At 57.4% G+C, this 24,759-nt stretch overlaps 3 protein-coding genes across 3 annotated transcripts; all 3 read left to right on the plus strand.

Moving 5' to 3' along the window:
* The first annotated feature begins 3,043 nt into the window (after positions 1-3,043).
* LOC147652010 (C-type lectin domain family 2 member D5-like) lies at positions 3,044-6,390 on the plus strand. The gene is made up of 6 exons (XM_086900615.1): positions 3,044-3,212; positions 3,971-4,473; positions 4,949-5,032; positions 5,133-5,302; positions 5,499-5,599; positions 5,692-6,390. The coding sequence occupies exons 2-6, from the start codon at positions 4,077-4,079 to the stop codon at positions 5,807-5,809; spliced, it is 870 nt and encodes a 289-aa protein (XP_086756741.1). The 5' UTR covers positions 3,044-3,212; positions 3,971-4,076; the 3' UTR covers positions 5,810-6,390.
* A 1,040-nt stretch (positions 6,391-7,430) lies between these two features.
* On the plus strand, positions 7,431-10,618 carry LOC111931473 (uncharacterized). The gene is made up of 6 exons (XM_086900617.1): positions 7,431-7,494; positions 8,243-8,745; positions 9,101-9,184; positions 9,285-9,454; positions 9,639-9,739; positions 9,832-10,618. Exons 2-6 carry the CDS (start codon positions 8,349-8,351, stop codon positions 9,947-9,949), a joined length of 870 nt encoding a protein of 289 aa, XP_086756743.1. The 5' UTR covers positions 7,431-7,494; positions 8,243-8,348; the 3' UTR covers positions 9,950-10,618.
* A 7,757-nt stretch (positions 10,619-18,375) lies between these two features.
* LOC147652011 (C-type lectin domain family 2 member D5-like) lies at positions 18,376-21,495 on the plus strand. The gene is made up of 6 exons (XM_086900618.1): positions 18,376-18,434; positions 19,193-19,694; positions 20,052-20,147; positions 20,248-20,417; positions 20,602-20,702; positions 20,795-21,495. The coding sequence occupies exons 2-6, from the start codon at positions 19,397-19,399 to the stop codon at positions 20,910-20,912; spliced, it is 783 nt and encodes a 260-aa protein (XP_086756744.1). The 5' UTR covers positions 18,376-18,434; positions 19,193-19,396; the 3' UTR covers positions 20,913-21,495.
* The last annotated feature ends 3,264 nt before the right edge of the window (positions 21,496-24,759 follow it).

The raw sequence follows: 24,759 nt of genomic DNA on the forward strand, positions 1-24,759 counted from the left end.
TCACCAGCTTAAGGTTCAAATTGAGGGCAAACACCGCTGTGCCTGGTTTTAAAGGGCTTCCCTTGAGGGGAACCTCTTTATGTGCCATTATAAGAGTCCCATTGATGGGGACTCACCATTTGAAGGGACTCCCACAGATGAAAAAGATGTCCAAAAGCCCCCATAATTGTCCTTCTTGAGGGAAATTGAGGAGGAAAGTGCATTTCACCTCACTTCAGGAGGCTAAATTAAGGAAAAATGCTCTTGATTCACTTTTTCTTTGGGATTAAACGTGACTCCTTTCTGGGTGCTCGTGAACAATCACAACATGCCCTAAACACTGTCACTCTCCAGCTCGTTCCTTCCCAGGTGCTCGTGAACCGTCGTAAAACACCCAAAACTCAGTTGCTCTCACCCAGGCTCCTTTCCAGGTGCTTGTGAACCGTCGCAACATGCCCCAAACGCTGTGGCACTCAACCTGACTCCTTCCCGTTTGCTCCGGAGCTGTCCCAACACACCCCAAAGGCTGTCACTCTCAACCTTGCTCTTTCTCCAGTGCTACTGAACTGTACCAACATGCCATAAACGCTGTGGCTCTCAGCCTCGCTCTTTCCATGGTACTGAAGAGCTGTTGCAAAACGCCCCAAATGCTCTCACTCCCAACTTCGCTCCTGCCCGTTTCCTCCTGAACCGTCGCAACACGCCCTAAGCACTGTGGCACTCAACCAGATTCCTTCTGGCTGATCAGGAACGGTCAGAACACGCCCTGCATGCTCTCCACCTTGCTCCTTCTCCCATTGCTGATGAGACATCGTGACATGCCCCAAATGCTGTGGCTCTTAGCCTCGTTCCCTCCCGGCTGCGAGTGACCCGTGGGAACGTGTCGTAAATGCTTTCTCTCTGCACCTGGCTCCTTCCTGGGTGCGAGTGACCTGTCACAACACGCCCCAAACGCTGTGGCTCGCTACCTGATTCCTTCCCAGCGGCTCGGGAGCCTTCGCCACACGTCGTAAATGGTGTCGCTCTCAAGCTCGCTCTTTCTCCAGTGCTGGTTAATCATCGCAACACCCACTAAGTGCTGTGCTTCCTAACCTGACTCCTTCCCCGCAGCTCGGGAGCCATCGCAACACGCCCTGCACGCTGTCACTCTCCTCCTTGCTCCTTCACCGCTGCCGATGAAACACCGTGACATGCCCTAAGCGCTGTGCCTCTCATCCTGACACGTTCCCCAGCGCTAGTGAACCATTGCAAAACGCCCCAAATGCTCTCACTCCCAACTTCGCTCCTTCCGTTCGCTCCTGAACCGTCGCAACACGCCCTAAATGCTGTGGCTCTCAACCTCGCTCCTTCCCGGCTGCGACTGACCCGTCACAACACGCTGGAAATGCTTTCTCTCTCCACCTGCCTCCTTCCTGCCTGCTCCTGAGCCCTTGCAACACACCCGAAAATATCATGACTTCCACGCTGGGCAGTCTCAGCTTCAGCGCTCAGCCCTGTCCTTTCTCAGCTGCACCCTGTGCCTCGCACTTTCTCTCAGGGTCACCTCAGTGCCTCTTCATCCCCACCGCCAACGCTGGCCTGGCTGTCCAAAGGAAAAGGCTCGGCAATACCTCCTGCCACCGATGCTCCCTGCAGGGAGCGCCTTGCCCTCATGGCACAGCAAGCTCAAACGGGAAATCCCACTCTTGGCATCGGGCACCTGACTGGGAAGAATGGTCTGTCTGTCTGTCTGCCTTGTCTGTCTGTCTGTTGTGAAGGATGTGAGTGTCCTCCTGCGGGAGGAATCCCAGGCTGGAGCAGGACAAGGATTTGTCTCCCGGAGGGAGCAGCAGTGACATGAGGTGACTGTGGCCAAACATCCCTCTGCCACTGTGTGGGGAGGAGGGAGGGAGGGAATGGGGGATGAGGGAAAGGCCAGGAAGAAGAGAACAGTGTGGGGAAGGTGCTTTTTAGGATTTGGTGTACTTCTCATTTTTTACTTCTGATCTGTTTAATAATAAATTATATTATTAATTCTATTATTAATTATATTATTTATATTATAAAATATTATTATAGTACTTAAAAGATAATTATTATCATAAATATTATATAAAATTTTATTTTTAATTCTCCAATCTGTGTCTGTTATGCCTATGATGGGTGAGAGATCTCTCGCTGCCTTTCTGGAGACCCTGCAGCCTTTCCTGATGTGTTCTGTTGCCTGCCCAGGGTGAGGAGGACAGGGACAGAGCGGTTTTGCTGGCCCCAGGCACCTGGCCAGGCCCAGGCCAACAATCCCTGTGAGAATTCACTCCACCATGACCCGGCCCCACGGCAGGTCCGGCTCCAGTAGTTCAAAATGGGCAAAATGGGAGCGAGTGAGGAGGCAGCTGGTGCCAGTGGGGGAAATGTCTTTGCTAGCATGGAGAGGAGGAGGCAGAAAGGGAAGGGGAGAGAAACAGGGACAAGGCTGGAGCGCTGGAAGGTGCCCGGGGAGGCCATGGGGTGGGCGGGCATTTTGCTTTGCAGAGCTGTGGCAAGGAAAGGAAGAACTGTCCAGTCCATCCAGGAAAAGAGTGGAGCAATAGCAGGTGGTGGATATGGCCCACAATTGGGATTGATTTTATCTGCCTGAACTGCAAAGGCCGACAGAGTCCGAGCGGAGCCGGACGCCGCCACCGGCAGCGCTGCGATGTGTCTGGCCCTGCCCCTGCCCTGGCTGCAGCCGCCTGTGGAGACCCCCAGAAGCCGCTGCCCGGGGGCTCCGCTCCTTCAGCAGCTCCTCGGGCCTGGGGCCCTTTTTCATAGCGCGGCTTTTTCTGGACAGCAGCGGGCGCCTCTCCTCGCCTCCCCTTTTTCCTCTCCTCCCCTTTCCGCTCACCTTGCCCCATCCTTTCTCCCCCCCTTTTTCTGCTGCTCCCGTTACCTCACTATACATTTTTTTCTCCTTTCCTCCGCTTTGCCTCGTCGCTGCCCTGGCCCGAATGCGTTCCCCGTCCCCAGCGCCCTCCTGTTCGGCACGCGCCTCGCTGGTGTCCCGCCCCGCTCGCTGATTGGTCAGAACGGCCGCGACGTCACTTCCGAGCCCGGCTTTTAAGTGCGGCTGCACTGATTGAGTCAGAGCAGATGAGCTGTAGCAGCGGAGCCGCGGGGTGGGAACCAAACCCGCCTTGGAGTCAGAGCGGAGCGGCGAGCGCGGCTGGAGCCCGGCCAGGTGGCGGTGACGGAGCTCCGGGGCTGTCCCAGCTCAGGTACGGCCCGCGCTCGGTTGTGCCCCAGCTCTGGGCTCGCTGCGGGCGGAGGGGGCCGCGGTGAGGGGGGAAGGCGGGGTGTCTGGCGAGTTCCTTGTGCCGGGTTCCGCCGTGTCCCCCCTGGCCTGAGATGGCGGAGGGAGCGGCTGCCCTCGGTCTCCTCCTTGCCGCGGATCCCTGGCGAGGAGCCGGCGGCCCAGCAGCGATGGCTCATCCCGCTTGCTCCGCGTGTCGGACGGAGGTGGCCGCTCCGTGCCCGGCAGAGTTGCCGGCCGTGCGGTGCCGGGCTGGGCGCCGCTGCTCAGGCGGGAGGTGTCCCTGCCCGGCTCAGGGCTGCGACGGGATGAACTCGAAGGTGTCTCAGAGTGCCGAGCACTGCACGGGCCGAGTGGAGGCAGAAGGCGCCGCATCCTGCCTGCTTCGGGCTGGCGGCTGCTTGGCGTTGCCTCCTCTGCGAGGAGCCGCTTCCTGTTCGCGGGCAGGGAGCCGAAGCGGCTGTGCCGGCGCTCGGTGTCCCCGGGCTCCAAGCCGCCGGGGCAGGGGGTGCGGGCCACGATCCTGAGCAGCCCGGGGCTGCTGGTTCTCCCCCCCGGGGAGGCGGGCTCCGAGCCGCAGCTGCCCTGTGCCGGCAATTCGGCGGCTCCCCGGCGTTGTCCCCGCCTGTCCCCGCCCGGAGCTGGGCTGGGGCGGCTGCAGAGCCAGAGCGGCCGGGGCCGTGGGGAGCGGAGAACTCCTGGAGGCCGCGCTTGTCTCCGCAGGTGCTGCAGCAGCGTGCGGGGACTGGAGACGGCGCGGGACTGAGCTGGCAGCGTCCTCTTGAGCCTCGGTGTCCCGCAGGGCCGGGACCGGCAGTGACCTCTCATCATGTCCCTCTCTGCTCCCCGTGGGTGTAAAGCTGTTCCCGAGGCCGATCTCCGAAGGGCGATTTTGGCACTCCTGAAGGCTCGGGATCGAGGTGCTGCATGTTCCAGGCAGAGAGATGGCGGCTGCGAGCTGGAGGAGAGCGAATTCTGCTCCGTTCATGGGATTGTGAAGGAGCTGCTGCACCTCCAGCAGGGGCCAGCAGCCGGGGTTCCACACTTGCCTGGGGCGCAAGAAGCCGCTTGTCCTACGCCGGAGGATGCCACTTGGGAGCGTGCAGTGAGTGAAGATGCAGAGAATGGATTCTGCAGCACCGATGGGAGTGTGCGGGAGCCCCTGGGTGCCCAGGGCACATCAGCAGCTGGCAATGTCCACAAAAGAATCCTCAGAAGATTCCTAGGTGAGTGCAGGGCCTCTAGGGAGGGGACAGTGTCACCTCGCCAGGACAGAGCTGGCAGGTGTGTGGCTGTTTCCCGATTTCTGGACGAGGCCTCGTGCTCTGTTTGGCCCCATCAGTGGCTGGAAAGAACAGCCCCAGCTGCCCCCAAGACCGTGCAGGTCTCCTGCTGCAGCCAGTCCCCAGCCCTGTGTCTCTGGCTGTCCCCAGCCCTGTGTCTCTGGCTGTCCCCAGCCCTGTGTCTCTGGCTGTCCCCAGCCCTGTGTCTCTGGCTGTCCCCAGCCCTGTGTCTCTGGCTGTCCCCAGCCCTGTGTCTCTGGCTGTCCCCAGCCCTGTGTCCCTGGCTGTGTGCAGGCTCTTGGCTCTCTCGCTGCCAGCTGAGTGAGGGGCAGACTGGCTGAGGGGGGTCCCTCCTGTGCTCCCAAGGTATTGGGTGAACTGATCTGAGGGCTGGCTCGGGTTCTGTTTCCCACTCCAGGCGAGCAGTTCAGGTGTCGTACTGTGGCCATTATGGTGAGTCCTGTGCTGCTGATTTTGGTGGTGACCCTGGCTGTGCTGTCAGGTAAGGGAGGGGCAGCAGCCTGGGCCCAGCCCCTCGGGACAGAGGGGTCCCTGCTCCCTGCAGAGGGGAATCCTCACACCTTCTCGTCTTCCCCCTCCAGCACAACAGGCTCCAGTTCCACCTGTGCCTGTGCAGGGCTGTCCCTGTGGCTGGGTCGGCTACTGCGGGACCTGCTACTACTTGTCAAGGGATCACGGCACCTGGGAGCAGGGTCAGGAGCGGTGCTCCAAGCTGGGGGCCTCCCTGGCCATTCTCAAGGAGGAGGAAATGGTGAGTGAGGGGCTGCAGGTGCTGCGGGGTGGCTGAGGGGAGCCTGGGCGTGCTCCCGGGCCTGCTCCCGGGCCGGGCTGGGTGCTCGTAGGGCAGGGGCTGCAGCTCTGTGCCAGGGCCCTGCAGGGAAGGAGCCCCACGGTGCAGGGATCCCCCCGAGGGGCCGGATCAGCTCCCACTCCTCTCTCCGTGGCAGGATTTGTTCTTCCGGCTCCGCGGGAACACCGATTACTGGCTGGGGCTGCGCAGACGGGGCGAGCACCTGCAGTGGGTGGACGGCAGCAACTTCAGCTCCTGGTGAGTGCTGGGGAGCTGGGCAGGGCATGGGGGAGGACAGGGGCACAAAGGGTTCCCCTGGGAGCCAGCGCCGTCTCTGCTCCTCCTTGCAGGGTTCCTGTCCTCGGCAATTCAGAGTGCGTGTACCTGGCCGACGATAAATTCAGGAGTGTGGACTGCTCCAACGAGCAGCCGTATCTCTGCAGCAAGGCCCAAACTCCTCTCCAGTGACAGAGGGTGGAGAAAGGACCTTCTCCACGCTGGGCAGTCTCAGCTTCAGCTCTCAGCCCTGTCCTTTCTCAGCTGCACCCTGTGCCTCGCACTTTCTCTCAGGGTCACCTCAGTGCCTCTTCATCCCCACTGCCAACGCTGGCCTGGCTGTCCAAAGGAAAAGGCTCGGCAATACCTCCTGCCACCGATGCTCCCTGCAGGGAGCGCCTTGCCCTCATGGCACAGCAAGCTCAAATGGGAAATCCCACTCGTGGCATCGGGCACCTGACTGGGAAGAATGGTCTGTCTGTCTGTCTGCCTTGTCTGTCTGTCTGTTGTGAAGGATGTGAGTGTCCTCCTGCGGGAGGAATCCCAGGCTGGAGCAGGACAAGGATTTGTCTCCCGGAGGCAGCAGCAGTGACATGAGGTGACTGTGGCCAAACATCCCTCTGCCACTGTGTGGGGAGGAGGGAGGGAGGGAATGGGGGATGAGGGAAAGGCCAGGAAGAAGAGAACAGTGTGGGGAAGGTGCTTTTTAGGATTTGGTGTACTTCTCATTTTTTTACTTCTGATCTGTTTAATAATAAATTATATTATAAATTATCTTATTTATATTATAATATATTATTAGTACTTAAAATATAATTATTATAATAAATAATATATAAAATTATATTATTAATTCTCCAGTCTGTGTCTGTTATGCCTATGATGGGTGAGAGATCTCTCGCTGCCTTTCTGGAGACCCTGCAGCCTTTCCTGATGTGTTCTGTTGCCTGCCCAGGGTGAGGAGGACAGGGACAGAGCGGTTTTGCTGGCCCCAGGCACCTGGCCAGGCCCAGCCCAACAATCCCTGTGAGAATTCACTCCACCATGACCCGGCCCCACGGCGGGTCCGGCTCCAGTAGTTCAAAATGGGCAAAATGGGAGCGAGTGAGGAGGCAGCTGGTGCCAGTGGGGGAAATGTCTTTGCTAGCATGGAGAGGAGGAGGCAGAAAGGGAAGGGGAGAGAAACAGGGACAAGGCTGGAGCGCTGGAAGGTGCCCGGGGTGGCCATGGGGTGGGTGGGCATTTTGCTTTGCAGAGCTGTGGCAAGGAAAGGAAGAACTGTCCAGTCCATCCAGGAAAAGAGTGGAGCAATAGCAGGTGGTGGATATGGCCCACAATTGGGATTGATTTTATCTGCCTGAACTGCAAAGGCCGACAGAGTCCGAGCGGAGCCGGACGCCGCCACCGGCAGCGCTGCGATGTGTCTGGCCCTGCCCCTGCCCTGGCTGCAGCCGCCTGTGGGGACCCCCAGAAGCCGCTGCCCGGGGGCTCCGCTCCTTCAGCAGCTCCTCGGGCCTGGGGCCCTTTTTCATAGCGCGGCTTTTTCGGGAGAGCCTCTCCCTCTCCCCTCCCTCTCTTTCTGCGCGCTCCGCCCGCCCCTTTAGTCTCCAACCTGTGTTTTCTCTCGTTTTGACTCCCTATTTACTTTTCACTGGCGTTTTTTCTCTCCTTTTCTCTCTCTTTTATTCCCATTTTCCTCATCGCCTCCACCGGCCCCTCAGCGCCACACGCCCGGGGGGCGGAGCCCGCCCCTCACGGCTGTCCCGCCCCGCTCGCTGATTGCTCAAGGCGGCCAAAGCCGCTCCGCCCCCTCCCCATCCGGCTTTAAATTGCGGCGGCGGCTCAAGCCAAGGAGCTCCGGGGCTGTCCCAGCTCAGGTACGGCCCGCGCTCGGTTGTGCCCCAGCTCTGGGCTCGCTGCGGGCGGAGGGGGCCGCGGTGAGGGGGGAAGGCGGGGTGTCTGGCGAGTTCCTTGTGCCGGGTTCCGCCGTGTCCCCCCTGGCCTGAGATGGCGGAGGGAGCGGCTGCCCTCGGTCTCCTCCTTGCCGCGGATCCCTGGCGAGGAGCCGGCGGCCCAGCAGCGATGGCTCATCCCGCTTGCTCCGCGTGTCGGACGGAGGTGGCCGCTCCGTGCCCGGCAGAGTTGCCGGCCGTGCGGTGCCGGGCTGGGCGCCGCTGCTCAGGCGGGAGGTGTCCCTGCCCGGCTCAGGGCTGCGACGGGATGAACTCGAAGGTGTCTCAGAGTGCCGAGCACTGCACGGGCCGAGTGGAGGCAGAAGGCGCCGCATCCTGCCTGCTTCGGGCTGGCGGCTGCTTGGCGCTGCCTCCTCTGCGAGGAGCCGCTCCCTGTTCGCGGGCAGGGAGCCGAAGCGGCTGTGCCGGCGCTCGGTGTCCCCGGGCTCCAAGCCGCCGGGGCAGGGGGTGCGGGCCACGATCCTGAGCAGCCCGGGGCTGCTGGTTCTTCCCCCCGGGGAGGCGGGCTCCGAGCCGCAGCTGCCCTGTGCCGGCAATTCGGCGGCTCCCCGGCGTTGTCCCCGCCCGGAGCCGGGCTGGGGCGGCTGCAGAGCCAGAGCGGCCGGGGCCGTGGGGAGCGGGGAGCTCCTGGAGGCCGCGCTTGTCTCCGCAGGTGCTGCAGCAGCGTGCGGGGACTGGAGACGGCGCGGGACTGAGCTGGCAGCGTCCTCTTGAGCCTCGGTGTCCCGCAGGGCCGGGACCGGCAGTGACCTCTCATCATGTCCCTCTCTGCTCCCCGTGGGTGTAAAGCTGTTCCCGAGGCCGATCTCCGAAGGGCGATTTTGGCACTCCTGAAGGCTCGGGATCGAGGTGCTGTATGTTCCAGGCAGAGAGATGGCTGCTGCGAGCTGGAGGAGAGCGAATTCTGCTCCGTTCATGGGATTGTGAAGGAGCTGCTGCACCTCCAGCAGGGGCCAGCAGCCGGGGTTCCACACTTGCCTGGGGCGCAAGAAGCCGCTTGTCCTACGCCGGAGGATGCCACTTGGGAGCGTGCAGTGAGTGAAGATGCAGAGAATGGATTCTGCAGCAACGATGGGAGTGTGAGGGAGCCCCTGGGTGCCCAGGGCACATCAGCAGCTGGCAATGTCCACAAAAGAATCCTCAGAAGATTCCTAGGTGAGTGCAGGGCCTCTAGGGAGGGGACAGTGTCACCTCGCCAGGACAGAGCTGGCAGGTGTGTGGCTGTTTCCCGATTTCTGGACGAGGCCTCGTGCTCTGTTTGGCCCCATCAGTGGCTGGAAAGAACAGCCCCAGCTGCCCCCAAGCCCTTGCAGGTCTCCTGCTGCAGCCAGTCCCCAGCCCTGTGTCCCTGGCTGTCCCCAGCCCTGTTTCCCTGGCTGTGTGCAGGCTCTTGGCTCTCTCGCTGCCAGCTGAGTGAGGGGCAGACTGGCTGAGGGGGGTCCCTCCTGTGCTCCCAAGGTATTGGGTGAACTGATCTGAGGGCTGGCTCGGGTTCTGTTTCCCACTCCAGGCAAGCAGTTCAGGTGTCGTACTGTGGCCATTATGGTGAGTCCTGTGCTGCTGATTTTGGTGGTGACCCTGGCTGTGCTGTCAGGTAAGGGAGGGGCAGCAGCCTGGGCCCAGCCCCTCGGGACAGAGGGGTCCCTGCTCCCTGCAGAGGGGAATCCTCACACCTTCTCCTCTTCCCCCTCCAGCACAACAGGCTCCAGTTCCACCTGTGCCTGTGCCGGGCTGTCCCTGTGGCTGGGTCGGCTACTGCGGGACCTGCTACTACTTGTCAAGGGATCACGGCACCTGGGAGCAGGGTCAGGAGCGGTGCTCCAAGCTGGGGGCCTCCCTGGCCATTCTCAAGGAGGAGGAAATGGTGAGTGAGGGGCTGCGGGTGCTGCGGGGTGGCTGAGGGGAGCCTGGGCGTGCTCCCGGGCCGGGCTGGGTGCTCGTAGGGCAGGGGCTGCAGCTCTGTGCCAGGGCCAGGCAGGGAAGGAGCCCCACGGTGCAGGGGTCCCCCCGAGGGGCCGGATCAGCTCCCACTCCTCTCTCCGTGGCAGGATTTGTTCTTCCGGCTCCGCGGGAACACCGATTACTGGCTGGGGCTGCGCAGACGGGGCGAGCACCTGCAGTGGGTGGACGGCAGCAACTTCAGCTCCTGGTGAGTGCTGGGGAGCCGGGCAGGGCATGGGGGAGGACAGGGGCACAAAGGGTTCCCCTGGGAGCCAGCGCCGTCTCTGCTCCTCCTTGCAGGGTTCCTGTCCTCGGCAATTCAGAGTGCGTGTACCTGGCCGACGATAAATTCAGGAGTGTGGACTGCTCCAACGAGCAGCCGTATCTCTGCAGCAAGGCCCAAACTCCTCTCCAGTGACAGAGGGTGGAGAAAGGACCTTCTCCACGCTGGGCAGTCTCAGCTTCAGCTCTCAGCCCTGTCCTTTCTCAGCTGCACCCTGTGCCTCGCACTTTCTCTCAGGGTCACCTCAGTGCCTCTTCATCCCCACTGCCAACGCTGGCCTGGCTGTCCAAAGGAAAAGGCTCGGCAATACCTCCTGCCACCGATGCTCCCTGCAGGGAGCGCCTTGCCCTCATGGCACAGCAAGCTCAAACGGGAAATCCCACTCTTGGCATCGGGCACCTGACTGGGAAGAATGGTCTGTCTGTCTGTCTGCCTTGTCTGTCTGTCTGTTGTGAAGGATGTGAGTGTCCTCCTGCGGGAGGAATCCCAGGCTGGAGCAGGACAAGGATTTGTCTCCCGGAGGCAGCAGCAGTGACATGAGGTGACTGTGGCCAAACATCCCTCTGCCACTGTGTGGGGAGGAGGGAGTGAGGCAATGGGGGATGAGGGAAAGGCCAGGAAGAAGAGAACAGTGTGGGGAAGGTGCTTTTTAGGATTTGGTGTACTTCTCATTTTTTTACTTCTGATCTGTTTAATAATAAATTATATTATAAATTATCTTATTTATATTATAATATATTATTAGTACTTAAAATATAATTATTATAATAAATAATATATAAAATTATATTATTAATTCTCCAATCTGTGTCTGTTATGCCTATGATGGGTGAGAGATCTCTCGCTGCCTTTCTGGAGACCCTGCAGCCTTTCCTGATGTGTTCTGTTGCCTGCCCAGGGTGAGGAGGACAGGGACAGAGCGGTTTTGCTGGCCCCAGGCACCTGGCCAGGCCCAGGCCAACAATCCCTGTGAGAATTCACTCCACCATGACCCGGCCCCACGGCGGGTCCGGCTCCACGGGCAGGCAGCTCCAGGAGTTCCAAGTGTTATCAAGTAATCAGTACGTGATAGGGACCTTCCCATTGTGGTATTCATGCTCGTTCAATCCAGGATTCCATCAACACCCAGTCCCCAGCTTCTGTGTGATCTATTTGCAAGCCTAGAAGGGCACTTTGGGGAATCATCCTTATGTGCCTTAACTCTCAGGTATTTAAGCTGCGAGCGTGAAAATCACCTTGCTGTTGGAGCAGTTCCGTTTTAAACACCGTTCAAATTGATGGAAATCACAGGACACAACTGCACATCAACCTGTTTGGGCAAATTTCATCGTAGAGGCAAATTCCTCTCCAGGATGGGTGGGACACTGTGGTGCAGTTTTCTTCACCTTTTGTCCTTTCCCATGCCATCCAATGAGTTACTCGTGCTCACAATTGGTTCAAACATGCCACCCTAAGTTCTACTCCCTTCCCCAACTCTCTTCTCCACACTCCCTTAGAAAGGTCCTCTATTCATGCAGCCACCACATGGCCACACAGAACCCCGTAACATTTAGTCTCAAATGTATTTGAGGACAATTTAGTGATTGTCTCCCTCTGGTGAGGTTCAGGGCTGCGGGCAGTGGGATGATCCTTTTCCTTTGATGCTCACAGGAGTAACCAATTGTGTGCCCTTCTCCGTCTCAAGCACTGCACATCTCTGCTCACCATCTTTTCCCATTCATGAAGAATAACCTAAATAAAAGGCAACCTAGAAATGCATTTCCTAGTGCAACATACACAAGGAGAATCTGTGCTGGAAAGAGAATATTTGCAGTGGACAGTGAGTTCACCCTCTGTACGAAGAGAAAAGGCCACACCAGCCCTCACATGAGATGAGTTACATGCACTGCCTGCTCCCTTCCTGGGCAGAATTTCACTGTTGAGCTTCACGGACCTATGTTCCAGCACTCCCACTGGGGACCTGGAAAGAGAATAGCAGCACATCTACTGCCTGCTACCTCCCCTGCCAGGCAATATTGAACCCTTCAGCCTCACAGACACGTGTGCCAGCACTCCTAGTAGGGTCAGCAGAGCTGTTCCCAGCCTGGCTCCCTCTGGGGCGCCCGTGAGCCATCACAACACGCCCTAAACGCTGTGGCTCTCAGCCTGACACGTTCCCGTTTGCTCGTGAACCGTCGCAACTTGCCCTAAACGCTGTTGCTCTCCACCTTGCACGTTCTTGTGTGCTCGTGAACCGTCACAACACGCCCCAAATGCTGTGGCTCTCAACCAGATTCCTTCTGGCTGATCAGGAACGGTCAGAACACGCCCTGCATGCTCTCCACCTTGCTCCTTCTCCCATTGCTGATGAGACATCGTGACATGCCCCAAATGCTGTGGCTCTTAGCCTCGTTCCCTCGCGGCTGCGAGTGACCCGTGGGAACGTGTCGTAAATGCTTTCTCTCTGCACCTGGCTCCTTCCTGGGTGCGAGTGACCTGTCACAACACGCCCCAAACGCTGTGGCTCGCTACCTGATTCCTTCCCAGCGGCTCGGGAGCCTTCGCCACACGTCGTAAATGGTGTCGCTCTCAAGCTCGCTCTTTCTCCAGTGCTGGTTAATCATCGCAACACCCACTAAGTGCTGTGCTTCCTAACCTGACTCCTTCCCCGCAGCTCGGGAGCCGTCGCAACACGCCCTGCACGCTGTCACTCTCCTCCTTGCTCCTTCACCGTTGCCGATGAAACACCGTGACACGCCCTAAGCGCTGTGCCTCTCATCCTGACACGTTCCCCAGCGCTAGTGAACCATTGCAAAACGCCCCAAATGCTCTCACTCCCAACTTCGCTCCTTCCGTTCGCTCCTGAACCGTCGCAACACGCCCTAAGCACTGTGGCACTCAACACGACTCTTTCCCTGTGGCTCAGGAGATGTTGCAACACACCTTAAATTCTGCACTCTCAGCTCTTTCTCCAGTGCTGGTTAATCATTGTCACACCCACTAAGTGCTGTGCTTCCTAACCTGACTTCTTCCCTGCAGCTCGGGAGCCATCGCAACACGCCCTGCACGCTGTCACTCTCCTCCTTGCTCCTTCCTGGATGTTTCTGAGGTGTCATGACTTGCCCTAAGCGCTGTGCCTCTCAAACTGACACATACCCCAGTGCCAGTGAACCATTGCAAAACGCCCCAAATGCTCTCACTCCCAACTTCGCTCCTTCCGATCGCTCCTGAACCGTCGCAACACGCCCTAAGCACTGTGGCACTCAACACGACTCTTTCCCTGTGGCTCGGGAGCTGTCACAACTCGCCCTAAATTCTGTCACTCTCAAACTCGCTCTTTCTCCAGTGATCCTGAACCATTGCAACACCCACTAAGTGCTGTGCTTCCTAACCTGACTCCTTCCCCGCAGCTCGGGAGCCGTCGCAACACGCCCTGCACGCTGTCACTCTCCTCCTTGCTCCTTCACCGTTGCCGATGAAACACCGTGACATGCCCTAAGCGCTGTGCCTCTCATCCTGACACGTTCCCCAGCGCTAGTGAACCATTGCAAAACGCCCCAAATGCTCTCACTCCCAACTTCGCTCCTTCCGTTCGCTCCTGAACCGTCGCAACACGCCCTAAATGCTGTGGCTCTCAACCTCGCTCCTTCCCGGCTGCGACTGACCCGTCACAACACGCTGGAAATGCTTTCTCTCTCCACCTGCCTCCTTCCTGCCTGCTCCTGAGCCCTTGCAACACACCCGAAAATATCATGACTTCCACGCTGGGCAGTCTCAGCCTCATCTCTCAGCCCTGTCCTTTCTCAGCTGCACCCTGTGCCTCGCACTTTCTCTCAGGGTCACCTCAGTGCCTCTTCATCCCCACTGCCAACGCTGGCCTGGCTGTCCAAAGGAAAAGGCTCGGCAATACCTCCTGCCACCGATGCTCCCTGCAGGGAGCGCCTTGCCCTCATGGCACAGCAAGCTCAAATGGGAAATCCCACTCTTGGCATCGGGCACCTGACTGGCAAGAATGGTCTGTCTGTCTGTCTGCCTTGTCTGTCTGTCTGTTGTGAAGGATGTGAGTGTCCTCCTGCGGGAGGAATCCCAGGCTGGAGCAGGACAAGGATTTGTCTCCCGGAGGCAGCAGCAGTGACATGAGGTGACTGTGGCCAAACATCCCTCTGCCACTGTGTGGGGAGGAGGGAGGGAGGCAATGGGGGATGAGGGAAAGGCCAGGAAGAAGAGAACAGTGTGGGGAAGGTGCTTTTTAGGATTTGGTGTACTTCTCATTTTTTTACTTCTGATCTGTTTAATAATAAATTATATTATAAATTATCTTATTTATATTATAATATATTATTAGTACTTAAAATATAATTATTATAATAAATAATATATAAAATTATATTATTAATTCTCCAATCTGTGTCTGTTATGCCTATGATGGGTGAGAGATCTCTCGCTGCCTTTCTGGAGACCCTGCAGCCTTTCCTGATGTGTTCTGTTGCCTGCCCAGGGTGAGGAGGACAGGGACAGAGCGGTTTTGCTGGCCCCAGGCACCTGGCCAGGCCCAGGCCAACAATCCCTGTGAGAATTCACTCCACCATGACCCGGCCCCACGGCGGGTCCGGCTCCACGGGCAGGCAGCTCCAGGAGTTCCAAGTGTTATCAAGTAATCAGTACGTGATAGGGACCTTCCCATTGTGGTATTCATGCTCGTTCAATCCAGGATTCCATCAACACCCAGTCCCCAGCTTCTGTGTGATCTATTTGCAAGCCTAGAAGGGCACTTTGGGGAATCATCCTTATGTGCCTTAACTCTCAGGTATTTAAGCTGCGAGCGTGAAAATCACCTTGCTGTTGGAGCAGTTCCGTTTTAAACACCGTTCAAATTGATGGAAATCACAGGACACAACTGCACATCAACCTGTTTGGGCAAATTTCATCGTAGAGGCAAATTCCTCTCCAGGATGGGTGGGACACTGTGGTGCAGTTTTCTTCACCTTTTGTCCTTTCCCATGCCATCCAATGAGTTACTCGTGCTCACAATTGGTTCAAACATGCCACCCTAAGTTCTACTCCCTTCCCCAACTCTCTTCTCCACACTCCCTTAGAAAGGTCCTCTATTCATGCAGCCACCACATGGCCACACAGAACCCCGTAACATTTAGTCTCAAATGTATTTGAGGACAATTTAGTGATTGTCTCCCTCTGGTGAGGTTCAGGGCTGCGGGCAGTGGGATGATCCTTTTCCTTTGATGCTCACTGGAGTAACCAATTGTGTGCCCTTCTCCGTCTCAAGCACTGCACATCTCTGCTCACCATCTTTTCCCATTCATGAAGAATAACCTAAATAAAAGGCAACCTAGAAATGCATTTCCTAGTGCAACATACACAAGGAGAATCTGTGCTGGAAAGAGAATATTTGCAGTGGACAGTGAGTTCACCCTCTGTACGAAGAGGAAAGGCCACGCCAGCCCTCACATGAGATGAGTTACATGCACTGCCTGCTCCCTTCCTGGGCAGAATTTCACTGTTGAGCTTCACGGACCTATGTTCCAGCACTCCCACTGGGGACCTGGAAAGAGAATAGCGGCACATCTACTGCCTGCTACCTCCCCTGCCAGGCAATATTGAACCCTTCAGCCTCACAGACACGTGTGCCAGCACTCCTAGTAGGGTCAGCAGAGCCGTTCCCAGCCTGGCTCCCTCTGGGGCGCCCGTGAGCCATCACAACACGCCCTAAACGCTGTGGCTCTCAGCCTGACACGTTCCCGTTTGCTCGTGAACCGTCGCAACTTGCCCTAAACGCTGTTGCTCTCCACCTTGCACGTTCTTGCGTGCTCATGAACCGTCACAACACGCTCCAAATGCTGTGGCTCTCAACCAGATTCCTTCTGGCTGATCAGGAACGGTCAGAACACGCCCTGCATGCTCTCCACCTTGCTCCTTCTCCCATTGCTGATGAGACATCGTGACATGCCCCAAATGCTGTGGCTCTTAGCCTCGTTCCCTCCCGGCTGCGAGTGACCCGTGGGAACGTGTCGTAAATGCTTTCTCTCTGCACCTGGCTCCTTCCTGGGTGCGAGTGACCTGTCACAACACGCCCCAAACGCTGTGGCTCGCTACCTGATTCCTTCCCAGCGGCTCGGGAGCCTTCGCCACACGTCGTAAATGGTGTCACTCTCAAACTCGCTCTTTCTCCAGTGATCCTGAACCATCGCAACACCCACTAAGTGCTGTGCTTCCTAACCTGACTCCTTCCCCGCAGCTCGGGAGCCGTCGCAACACGCCCTGCACGCTGTCACTCTCCTCCTTGCTCCTTCCTGGATGTTTCTGAGGTGTCATGACTTGCCCTAAGCGCTGTGGCTCTCAAACTGACACATACCCCAGTGCCAGTGAACCATTGCAAAACGCCCCAAATGCTCTCACTCCCAACTTCGCTCCTTCCGATCGCTCCTGAACCCTCGCAACACGCCCTAACCGCTGTGCCAATCAACACGACTCTTTCCCTGTGGCTCGGGAGCTGTCACAACTCGCCCTAAATTCTGTCACTCTCAAACTCGCTCTTTCTCCAGTGATCCTGAACCATCGCAACACCCACTAAGTGCTGTGCTTCCTAACCTGACTCCTTCCCCGCAGCTCGGGAGCCGTCGCAACACGCCCTGCACGCTGTCACTCTCCTCCTTGCTCCTTCACCGTTGCCGATGAAACACCGTGACATGCCCTAAGCGCTGTGCCTCTCATCCTGACACGTTCCCCAGCGCTAGTGAACCATTGCAAAACGCCCCAAATGCTCTCACTCCCAACTTCGCTCCTTCCGTTCGCTCCTGAACCCTCGCAACATGCCCTAACCGCTGTGGCTCTCAACCTCGCTCCTTCCCGGCTGCGACTGACCCGTCACAACACGCTGGAAATGCTTTCTCTCTCCACCTGCCTCCTTCCTGCCTGCTCCTGAGCTCTTGCAACACGCCCGAAAATATCATGACTTCCACGCTGGGCAGTCTCAGCTTCAGCGCTCAGCCCTGTCCTTTCTCAGCTGCACCCTGTGCCTCGCACTTTCTCTCAGGGTCACCTCAGTGCCTCTTCATCCCCACTGCCAACGCTGGCCTGGCTGTCCAAAGGAAAAGGCTCGGCAATACCTCCTGCCACCGATGCTCCCTGCAGGGAGCGCCTTGCCCTCATGGCACAGCAAGCTCAAACGGGAAATCCCACTCTTGGCATCGGGCACCTGACTGGGAAGAATAGTCTGTCTGTCTGTCTGCCTTGTCTGTCTGTCTGTTGTGAAGGATGTGAGTGTCCTCCTGCGGGAGGAATCCCAGGCTGGAGCAGGACAAGGATTTGTCTCCCGGAGGCAGCAGCAGTGACATGAGGTGACTGTGGCCAAACATCCCTCTGCCACTGTGTGGGGAGGAGGGAGGGAGGCAATGGGGGATGAGGGAAAGGCCAGGAAGAAGAGAACAGTGTGGGGAAGGTGCTTTTTAGGATTTGGTGTACTTCTCATTTTTTACTTCTGATCTGTTTAATAATAAATTATATTATTATAATAAATTATATTATTTATATTATAAAATATTATTATAGTACTTAAAAGATAATTATTATCATAAATATTATATAAAATTTTATTTTTAATTCTCCAATCTGTGTCTGTTATGCCTATGATGGGTGAGAGATCTCTCGCTGCCTTTCTGGAGACCCTGCAGCCTTTCCTGATGTGTTCTGTTGCCTGCCCAGGGTGAGGAGGACAGGGACAGAGCGGTTTTGCTGGCCCCAGGCACCTGGCCAGGCCCAGCCAAACAATCCCTGTGAGAATTCACTCCACCATGACCCGGCCCCACGGCAGGTCCGGCTCCAGTAGTTCAAAATGGGCAAAATGGGAGCGAGTGAGGAGGCAGCTGGTGCCAGTGGGGGAAATGTCTTTGCTAGCAGGGAGAGGAGGAGGCAGAAAGGGAAGGGGAGGGAAACAGGGACAAGGCTGGAGCGCTGGAAGGTGCCCGGGGTGGCCATGGGGTGGGCGGGCATTTTGCTTTCCAGAGCTGTGGCAAGGAAAGGAAGAACTGTCCAGTCCATCCAGGAAAAGAGTGGAGCAATAGCAGGTGGTGGATATGGCCCACAATTGGGATTGATTTTATCTGCCTGAACTGCAAAGGCCGACAGAGTCCGAGCGGAGCCGGACGCCGCCACCGGCAGCGCTGCGATGTGTCTGGCCCTGCCCCTGCCCTGGCTGCAGCCGCCTGTGGAGACCCCCAGAAGCCGCTGCCCGGGGGCTCCGCTCCTTCAGCAGCTCCTCGGGCCTGGGGCCCTTGTTCATAGCGCGGCTTTTTCGGGAGAGCCTCTCCCTCTCCCCTCCCTCTCTTTCTGCGCGCTCCGCCCGCCCCTTTAGTCTCCAACCTGTGTTTTCTCTCGTTTTGACTCCCTATTTACTTTTCACTGGCGTTTTTTCTCTCCTTTTCTCTCTCTTTTATTCCCATTTTCCTCATCGCCTCCACCGGCCCCTCAGCGCCTCACGCCCGGGGGGCGGAGCCCGCCCCTCACGGCTGTCCCGCCCCGCTCGCTGATTGCTCAAGGCGGCCAAAGCCGCTCCGCCCCCTCCCCATCCGGCTTTAAATTGCGGCGGCGGCTCAAGCCAAGGAGCTCCGGGGCTGTCCCAGCTCAGGTACGGCCCGCGCTCGGTTGTGCCCCAGCTCTGGGCTCGCTGCGGGCGGAGGGGGCCGCGGTGAGGGGGGAAGGCGGGGTGTCTGGCGAGTTCCTTGTGCCGGGTTCCGCCGTGTCCCCCCTGGCCTGAGATGGCGGAGGGAGCGGCTGCCCTCGGTCTCCTCCTTGCCGCGGATCCCTGGCGAGGAGCCGGCGGCCCAGCAGCGATGGCTCATCCCGCTTGCTCCGCGTGTCGGACGGAGGTGGCCGCTCCGTGCCCGGCAGAGTTGCCGGCCGTGCGGTGCCGGGCTGGGCGCCGCTGCTCAGGCGGGAGGTGTCCCTGCCCGGCTCAGGGCTGCGACGGGATGAACTCGAAGGTGTCTCAGAGTGCCGAGCACTGCACGGGCCGAGTGGAGGCAGAAGGCGCCGCATCCTGCCTGCTTCGGGCTGGGGGCTTCTTGGCGCTGCCTCCTCTGCGAGGAGCCGCTCCCTGTTCGCGGGCAGGGAGCCGAAGCGGCTGTGCCGGCGCTCGGTGTCCCCGGGCTCCAAGCCGCCGGGGCAGGGGGTGCGGGCCACGATCCTGAGCAGCCCGGGGCTGCTGGTTCTTCCCCCCGGGGAGGCGGGCTCCGAGCCGCAGCTGCCCTGTGCCGGCAATTCGGCGGCTCCCCGGCGTTGTCCCCGCCTGTCCCCGCCCGGAGCTGGGCTGGGGCGGCTGCAGAGCCAGAGCGGCCGGGGCCGTGGGGAGCGGAGAACTCCTGGAGGCCGCGCTTGTCTCCGCAGGTGCTGCAGCAGCGTGCGGGGACTGGAGACGGCGCGGGACTGAGCTGGCAGCGTCCTCTTGAGCCTCGGTGTCCCGCAGGGCCGGGACCGGCAGTGACCTCTCATCATGTCCCTCTCTGCTCCCCGTGGGTGTAAAGCTGTTCCCGAGGCCGATCTCCGAAGGGCGATTTTGGCACTCCTGAAGGCTCGGGATCGAGGTGCTGTATGTTCCAGGCAGAGAGATGGCTGCTGCGAGCTGGAGGAGAGCGAATTCTGCTCCGTTCATGGGATTGTGAAGGAGCTGCTGCACCTCCAGCAGGGGCCAGCAGCCGGGGTTCCACACTTGCCTGGGGCGCAAGAAGCCGCTTGTCCTACGCGGAGGATGCCACTTGGGAGCGTGCAGTGAGTGAAGATGCAGAGAATGGATTCTGCAGCAACGATGGGAGTGTGAGGGAGCCCCTGGGTGCCCAGGGCACATCAGCAGCTGGCAATGTCCACAAAAGAATCCTCAGAAGATTCCTGGGTGAGTGCAGGGCCTCTAGGGAGGGGACAGTGTCACCTCGCCAGGACAGAGCTGGCAGGTGTGTGTGGCTGTTTCCCGATTTCTGGACGAGGCCTTGTGCTCTGTTTGGCCCCATCAGTGGCTGGAAAGAACAGCCCCAGCTGCCCCCAAGCCCGTGCAGGTCTCCTGCTGCAGCCAGTCCCAAGCCCTGTGTCCCTGGCTGTCCCCCGCCCTGTGTCCCTGGCTGTGTGCAGGCTCTTGGCTCTCTCGCTGCCAGCTGAGTGAGGGGCAGACTGGCTAGGGGCGGTCCCTGCTGTGCTCTCAAGGAACTGGGTGAACAGATTCGAAGGCTGGCTCTGTTTCTCTTTTCTGATCCAGGCAAGCGGTTCTGGTCCTGTCTTGTGGTCATTTTGGTGAGTTCTGTGGTGCTGACTGCAGTGGTGACTGCCGTGTGGTTCCTGGCTGTGCTGTCAGGTAAGGGAGGGGCAGCAGCCTGGGCCCAGCCCCTCGGGACAGAGGGGTCCCTGCTCCCTGCAGAGGGGAATCCTCACACCTTCTCCTCTTCCCCCTCCAGCACAACAGGCTCCAGTTCCACCTGTGCCTGTGCCGGGCTGTCCCTGTGGCTGGGTCGGCTACTGCGGGACCTGCTACTACTTGTCAAGGGATCACGGCACCTGGGAGCAGGGTCAGGAGCGGTGCTCCAAGCTGGGGGCCTCCCTGGCCATTCTCAAGGAGGAGGAAATGGTGAGTGAGGGGCTGCGGGTGCTGCGGGGTGGCTGAGGGGAGCCTGGGCGTGCTCCCGGGCCGGGCTGGGTGCTCGTAGGGCAGGGGCTGCAGCTCTGTGCCAGGGCCCTGCAGGGAAGGAGCCCCACGGTGCAGGGGTCCCCCCGAGGGGCCGGATCAGCTCCCACTCCTCTCTCCGTGGCAGGATTTGTTCTTCCGGCTCCGCGGGAACACCGATTACTGGCTGGGGCTGCGCAGACGGGGCGAGCATCTGCAGTGGGTGGACGGCAGCAACTTCAGCTCCTGGTGAGTGCTGGGGAGCTGGGCAGGGCATGGGGGAGGACAGGGGCACAAAGGGTTCCCCTGGGAGCCAGCGCCGTCTCTGCTCCTCCTTGCAGGGTTCCTGTCCTCGGCAATTCAGAGTGCGTGTATCTGGCCGACGATAAATTCAGGAGTGTGGACTGCTCCAACGAGCAGCCGTATCTCTGCAGCAAGGCCCAAACTCCTCTCCAGTGACAGAGGGTGGAGAAAGGACCTTCTCCACGCTGGGCAGTCTCAGCCTCATCTCTCAGCCCTGTCCTTTCTCAGCTGCACCCTGTGCCTCGCACTTTCTCTCAGGGTCACCTCAGTGCCTCTTCATCCCCACTGCCAACGCTGGCCTGGCTGTCCAAAGGAAAAGGCTCGGCAATACCTCCTGCCACCGATGCTCCCTGCAGGGAGCGCCTTGCCCTCATGGCACAGCAAGCTCAAATGGGAAATCCCACTCTTGGCATCGGGCACCTGACTGGGAAGAATGGTCTGTCTGTCTGTCTGCCTTGTCTGTCTGTCTGTTGTGAAGGATGTGAGTGTCCTCCTGCGGGAGGAATCCCAGGCTGGAGCAGGACAAGGATTTGTCTCCCGGAGGGAGCAGCAGTGACATGAGGTGACTGTGGCCAAACATCCCTCTGCCACTGTGTGGGGAGGAGGGAGGGAGGGAATGGGGGATGAGGGAAAGGCCAGGAAGAAGAGAACAGTGTGGGGAAGGTGCTTTTTAGGATTTGGTGTACTTCTCATTTTTTACTTCTGATCTGTTTAATAATAAATTCTATTATTAATTCTATTATTAATTATATTATTTATATTATAAAATATTATTATAGTACTTAAAAGATAATTATTATCATAAATATTATATAAAATTTTATTTTTAATTCTACAATCTGTGTCTGTTATGCCTATGATGGGTGAGAGATCTCACGCTGCCTTTCTGGAGACCCTGCAGCCTTTCCTGATGTGTTCTGTTGCCTGCCCAGGGTGAGGAGGACAGGGACAGAGCGGTTTTGCTGGCCCCAGGCACCTGGCCAGGCCCAGGCCAACAATCCCTGTGAGAATTCACTCCACCATGACCCGGCCCCACGGCGGGTCCGGCTCCAGTAGTTCAAAATGAGCAAAATGGGAGCGAGTGAGAGGAGGCAGCTGGTGCCAGTGGGGGAAATGTCTTTGCTAGCAGGGAGAGGAGGAGGCAGAAAGGGAAGGGGAGAGAAACAGGGCTGGAGCGCTGGAAGGTGCCCAGGTTGGCCATGGGGCGGGCGGGCATTTTGCTTTGCAGAGCTGTGGCAGGAAAGGAAGAACTGTCCAGTCCATCCAGGAAAAGAGTGGAGCAATAGCAGGTGGTGGATATGGCCCACAATTGGGATTGATTTTATCTGCCTGAACTGCAAAGGCCGACAGAGTCCGAGCGGAGCCGGACGCCGCCACCGGCAGCGCTGCGATGTGTCTGGCCCTGCCCCTGCCCTGGCTGCAGCCGCCTGTGGAGACAGCCCCTTGTCACTGAAAGTTCTGCACTCAGGGATGGGTTACGTGCTGCTGCAATGAGATTAAGAGAAGAAATAGAATAAACAGCTGCACTGCCGGGTCTCCTCAACATGCTTACGTCAACAGAGCTCTGCCAAGGCATTGTCAGCTCGACAGTTCTGGTTAGAGTCACGGGAAAGGCTGGGAAAGGTGAAGGGAATAAAATTCAGAGAATGGTATAAAATATTCTGAAAATACTGCACCAGCAGTCGACCCTGTAAGAATGGTATGAAAGGCTTGGAGGACTGATGGGAGTAGAACACAGAGACTGGTGTAAAATGTTACAAATACTGCACCAGCAGTGGTCGCTTCCCCACGACTAAAAGAACTGCACTGAGGGACCTTTGGGGTGGTGGTGCCGGTCAAAAATAGGGGCACAGAACAGGCTGGGAAGTGTAAAGGGAATAAAATAGAATGGTGTAAGAAAAATATAAGAACCACACATGGAATGGCTGCTGACCGTTGTCACTAAAAGAGCTGCACCAAGGGACAGCCAAGTTGCCAACATGGAAATGGTGTGTCTTGCCTTTTCCTTTCTTATTAACCATTAGAGGTATTTTCAAGGCCAGCAGGTACACTCAGAGATGTCCTGAATCATCATTACAGTGGGAAAACTGGGGCTGGCATCAGCTATGACAGACATGAGAAAGATCACAGGAGCACAAACACAGATCTCCCAGCTCCATCCCAGGGAGAGCAGTATCGGCACAGGGACAGAAATGCTGATATAACATCCTTTCCCACTGGTCCCTGTGCTGAGCTTAAGGTAGCATCCTTTAGGTAGTGTTCTTCAGTGTTTTTATCCATGGAAGTGCTGCATAGGGACACAGAAGTTCTACTAGCATATTAAAAAGAAGCTGAATAACCAGGAAGGGTGAGGTTTGGGAAAGGGACAGAAGCAAGTTCACACATCATGTGATAGGTAACTATGGCTGCTGTGAGTATGTGGCATGGAGGACAGCTAGATTAAACTAGAATATATTCCAGAACTGTAACTATTTGGCCTTAGAACTGCAGGTAAGGTTAATAACCCTCACCAATTAAAAAAAGGGAAATTGGTCTGAACTAATTTAGACCACCATCTCTGCAGCCATTTGGTATCAGTACTCTTCTTCCCCACCAAATTACAAAGACTTTACTGGAAATCTCCCATTTTCTGTTTCCTGCCTGTCACAGTGGTCAAGTGACCTATGTGATTTCTGTGAATGAACTGAGCTTCACCTTCACAACAGCTTTGCTCCTCACTTCTCAACCTTGTACCCTTATGAAATTCCCTCTGGGAGCGTTGTCAGGCTGAAGGAGAGGCTCTATTCCAAACAGCCGTCCACACTTCACAGGAGTAACACACCGTGGGACGTTCTCCTGCCTGGATTAATCCCTTTCCTTCTTAGCTCCAGCCCAGAAACCTGGGAGCTGTTAGGGATTCCTTCCCATGGCATGGCCCCACACAGCTGATTCCCAGCCTGGAAGCACAGCAGGCACCGACTCCTGCACCTGCCGGTTGTCCCTACCCCATTTCCAGAGGCTGAGTTGTTACCGTGTGTTACTGCAAGAATCCAAACCAAGGTGTCTGTGGGATTTGGAGGGGCTCTCCTGGGGGCTGTGTGGGGTGGTCTGTGGGATTTGGAGGGGCTCTCCTGGGGGCTGTGTGGGGTGGTCTGTGGGATTTGGAGGGGCTCTCCTGGGGGCTGTGTGGGGTGGTCTGTGGGATTTGGAGGGGCTCTCCTGGGGGCTGTGTGGGGTGGTCTGTGGGATTTGGAGGGGCTCTCCTGGGGGCTGTGTGGGGTGGTCTGTGGGATTGGGGTGAGGGGCCTGGGGTGTGTGGGAGTGTCTCTGGGATTCCTGTTCTTTTCCCCTCATATTTCCTGTCCTTTTTCAACTCGTGTTTCACACCCTTTTCTCCTCACCTTTCTAAATGCTTTCCTGCTTCTTAAACGTCACCTTTTCACCACTGTGCCATCTCCATTTTTTCACTCTTTTCAGCCTTTTTCCTCTGTTTTTTTCTCCCATTTCTTTTTTGCCCCATTTTTTTCCTGCTCTTTTTTGCTGTCCTTTTTTCCTCCACACCTTTTTTCCCCACTCCCTTCTTTTCCTGCCTGTTTTTGTCGCCTTTTCCCCCACCTTTTTTCCTGACTTTTTTTCCCCACCCTTTTTTGCTGCCTCTTTTTCTCCCCTCAATACAAATCCCTCAAATGATGGAAGCAGTGGGGGTTTCTATCAATTTAAACCCTAAAGAATAAGGCACAACAGAGATTCCCTGTCAATTTAAACTCAAAGATGATGAAAATGGAGGGTTTGCTCTCATTTCAGACTGATAAAATCATATCATGAAGGGTTCATGAAGGTTCCCTGTTCTATTTAAGCGAGAACACGGGGATTCCCCATTGACTGATATCCCTGAAATAATGGCCAAGGCAGGGTTTCTTTCACTTGATACCCTTAATACTGCAGGTGAATGGGGATTCCCCCAGTTTAAATACAGACAAGGGAAAATTAACCAGTTAACTTCAGAATATACTTGGATAGAAAT

Source organism: Cyanistes caeruleus, chromosome 8 (genome assembly GCF_971803275.1).
Source record: "Cyanistes caeruleus chromosome 8, bCyaCae1.hap1.1, whole genome shotgun sequence".
Classification (NCBI taxonomy): Eukaryota; Metazoa; Chordata; class Aves; order Passeriformes; family Paridae; genus Cyanistes; species Cyanistes caeruleus.

Excerpts from the sequence above, each read along its gene's own strand:
- LOC147652011 (XM_086900618.1), top strand. The coding sequence starts at position 19,397 with ATGTTCCAGGCAGAGAGATGGCTGCTGCGAGCTGGAGGAGAGCGAATT. Across the intron at positions 20,148-20,247 it reads GTTCCTGGCTGTGCTGTCAG|CACAACAGGCTCCAGTTCCA; the intron begins GTAAGGGAGGGG and ends TTCCCCCTCCAG. Across the intron at positions 20,703-20,794 it reads GGCAGCAACTTCAGCTCCTG|GGTTCCTGTCCTCGGCAATT; the intron begins GTGAGTGCTGGG and ends TCCTCCTTGCAG.
- LOC147652010 (XM_086900615.1), top strand. The coding sequence starts at position 4,077 with ATGTCCCTCTCTGCTCCCCGTGGGTGTAAAGCTGTTCCCGAGGCCGAT. Across the intron at positions 4,474-4,948 it reads AATCCTCAGAAGATTCCTAG|GCGAGCAGTTCAGGTGTCGT; the intron begins GTGAGTGCAGGG and ends TTCCCACTCCAG. Across the intron at positions 5,033-5,132 it reads GACCCTGGCTGTGCTGTCAG|CACAACAGGCTCCAGTTCCA; the intron begins GTAAGGGAGGGG and ends TTCCCCCTCCAG.
- LOC111931473 (XM_086900617.1), top strand. The coding sequence starts at position 8,349 with ATGTCCCTCTCTGCTCCCCGTGGGTGTAAAGCTGTTCCCGAGGCCGAT. Across the intron at positions 8,746-9,100 it reads AATCCTCAGAAGATTCCTAG|GCAAGCAGTTCAGGTGTCGT; the intron begins GTGAGTGCAGGG and ends TTCCCACTCCAG. Across the intron at positions 9,185-9,284 it reads GACCCTGGCTGTGCTGTCAG|CACAACAGGCTCCAGTTCCA; the intron begins GTAAGGGAGGGG and ends TTCCCCCTCCAG.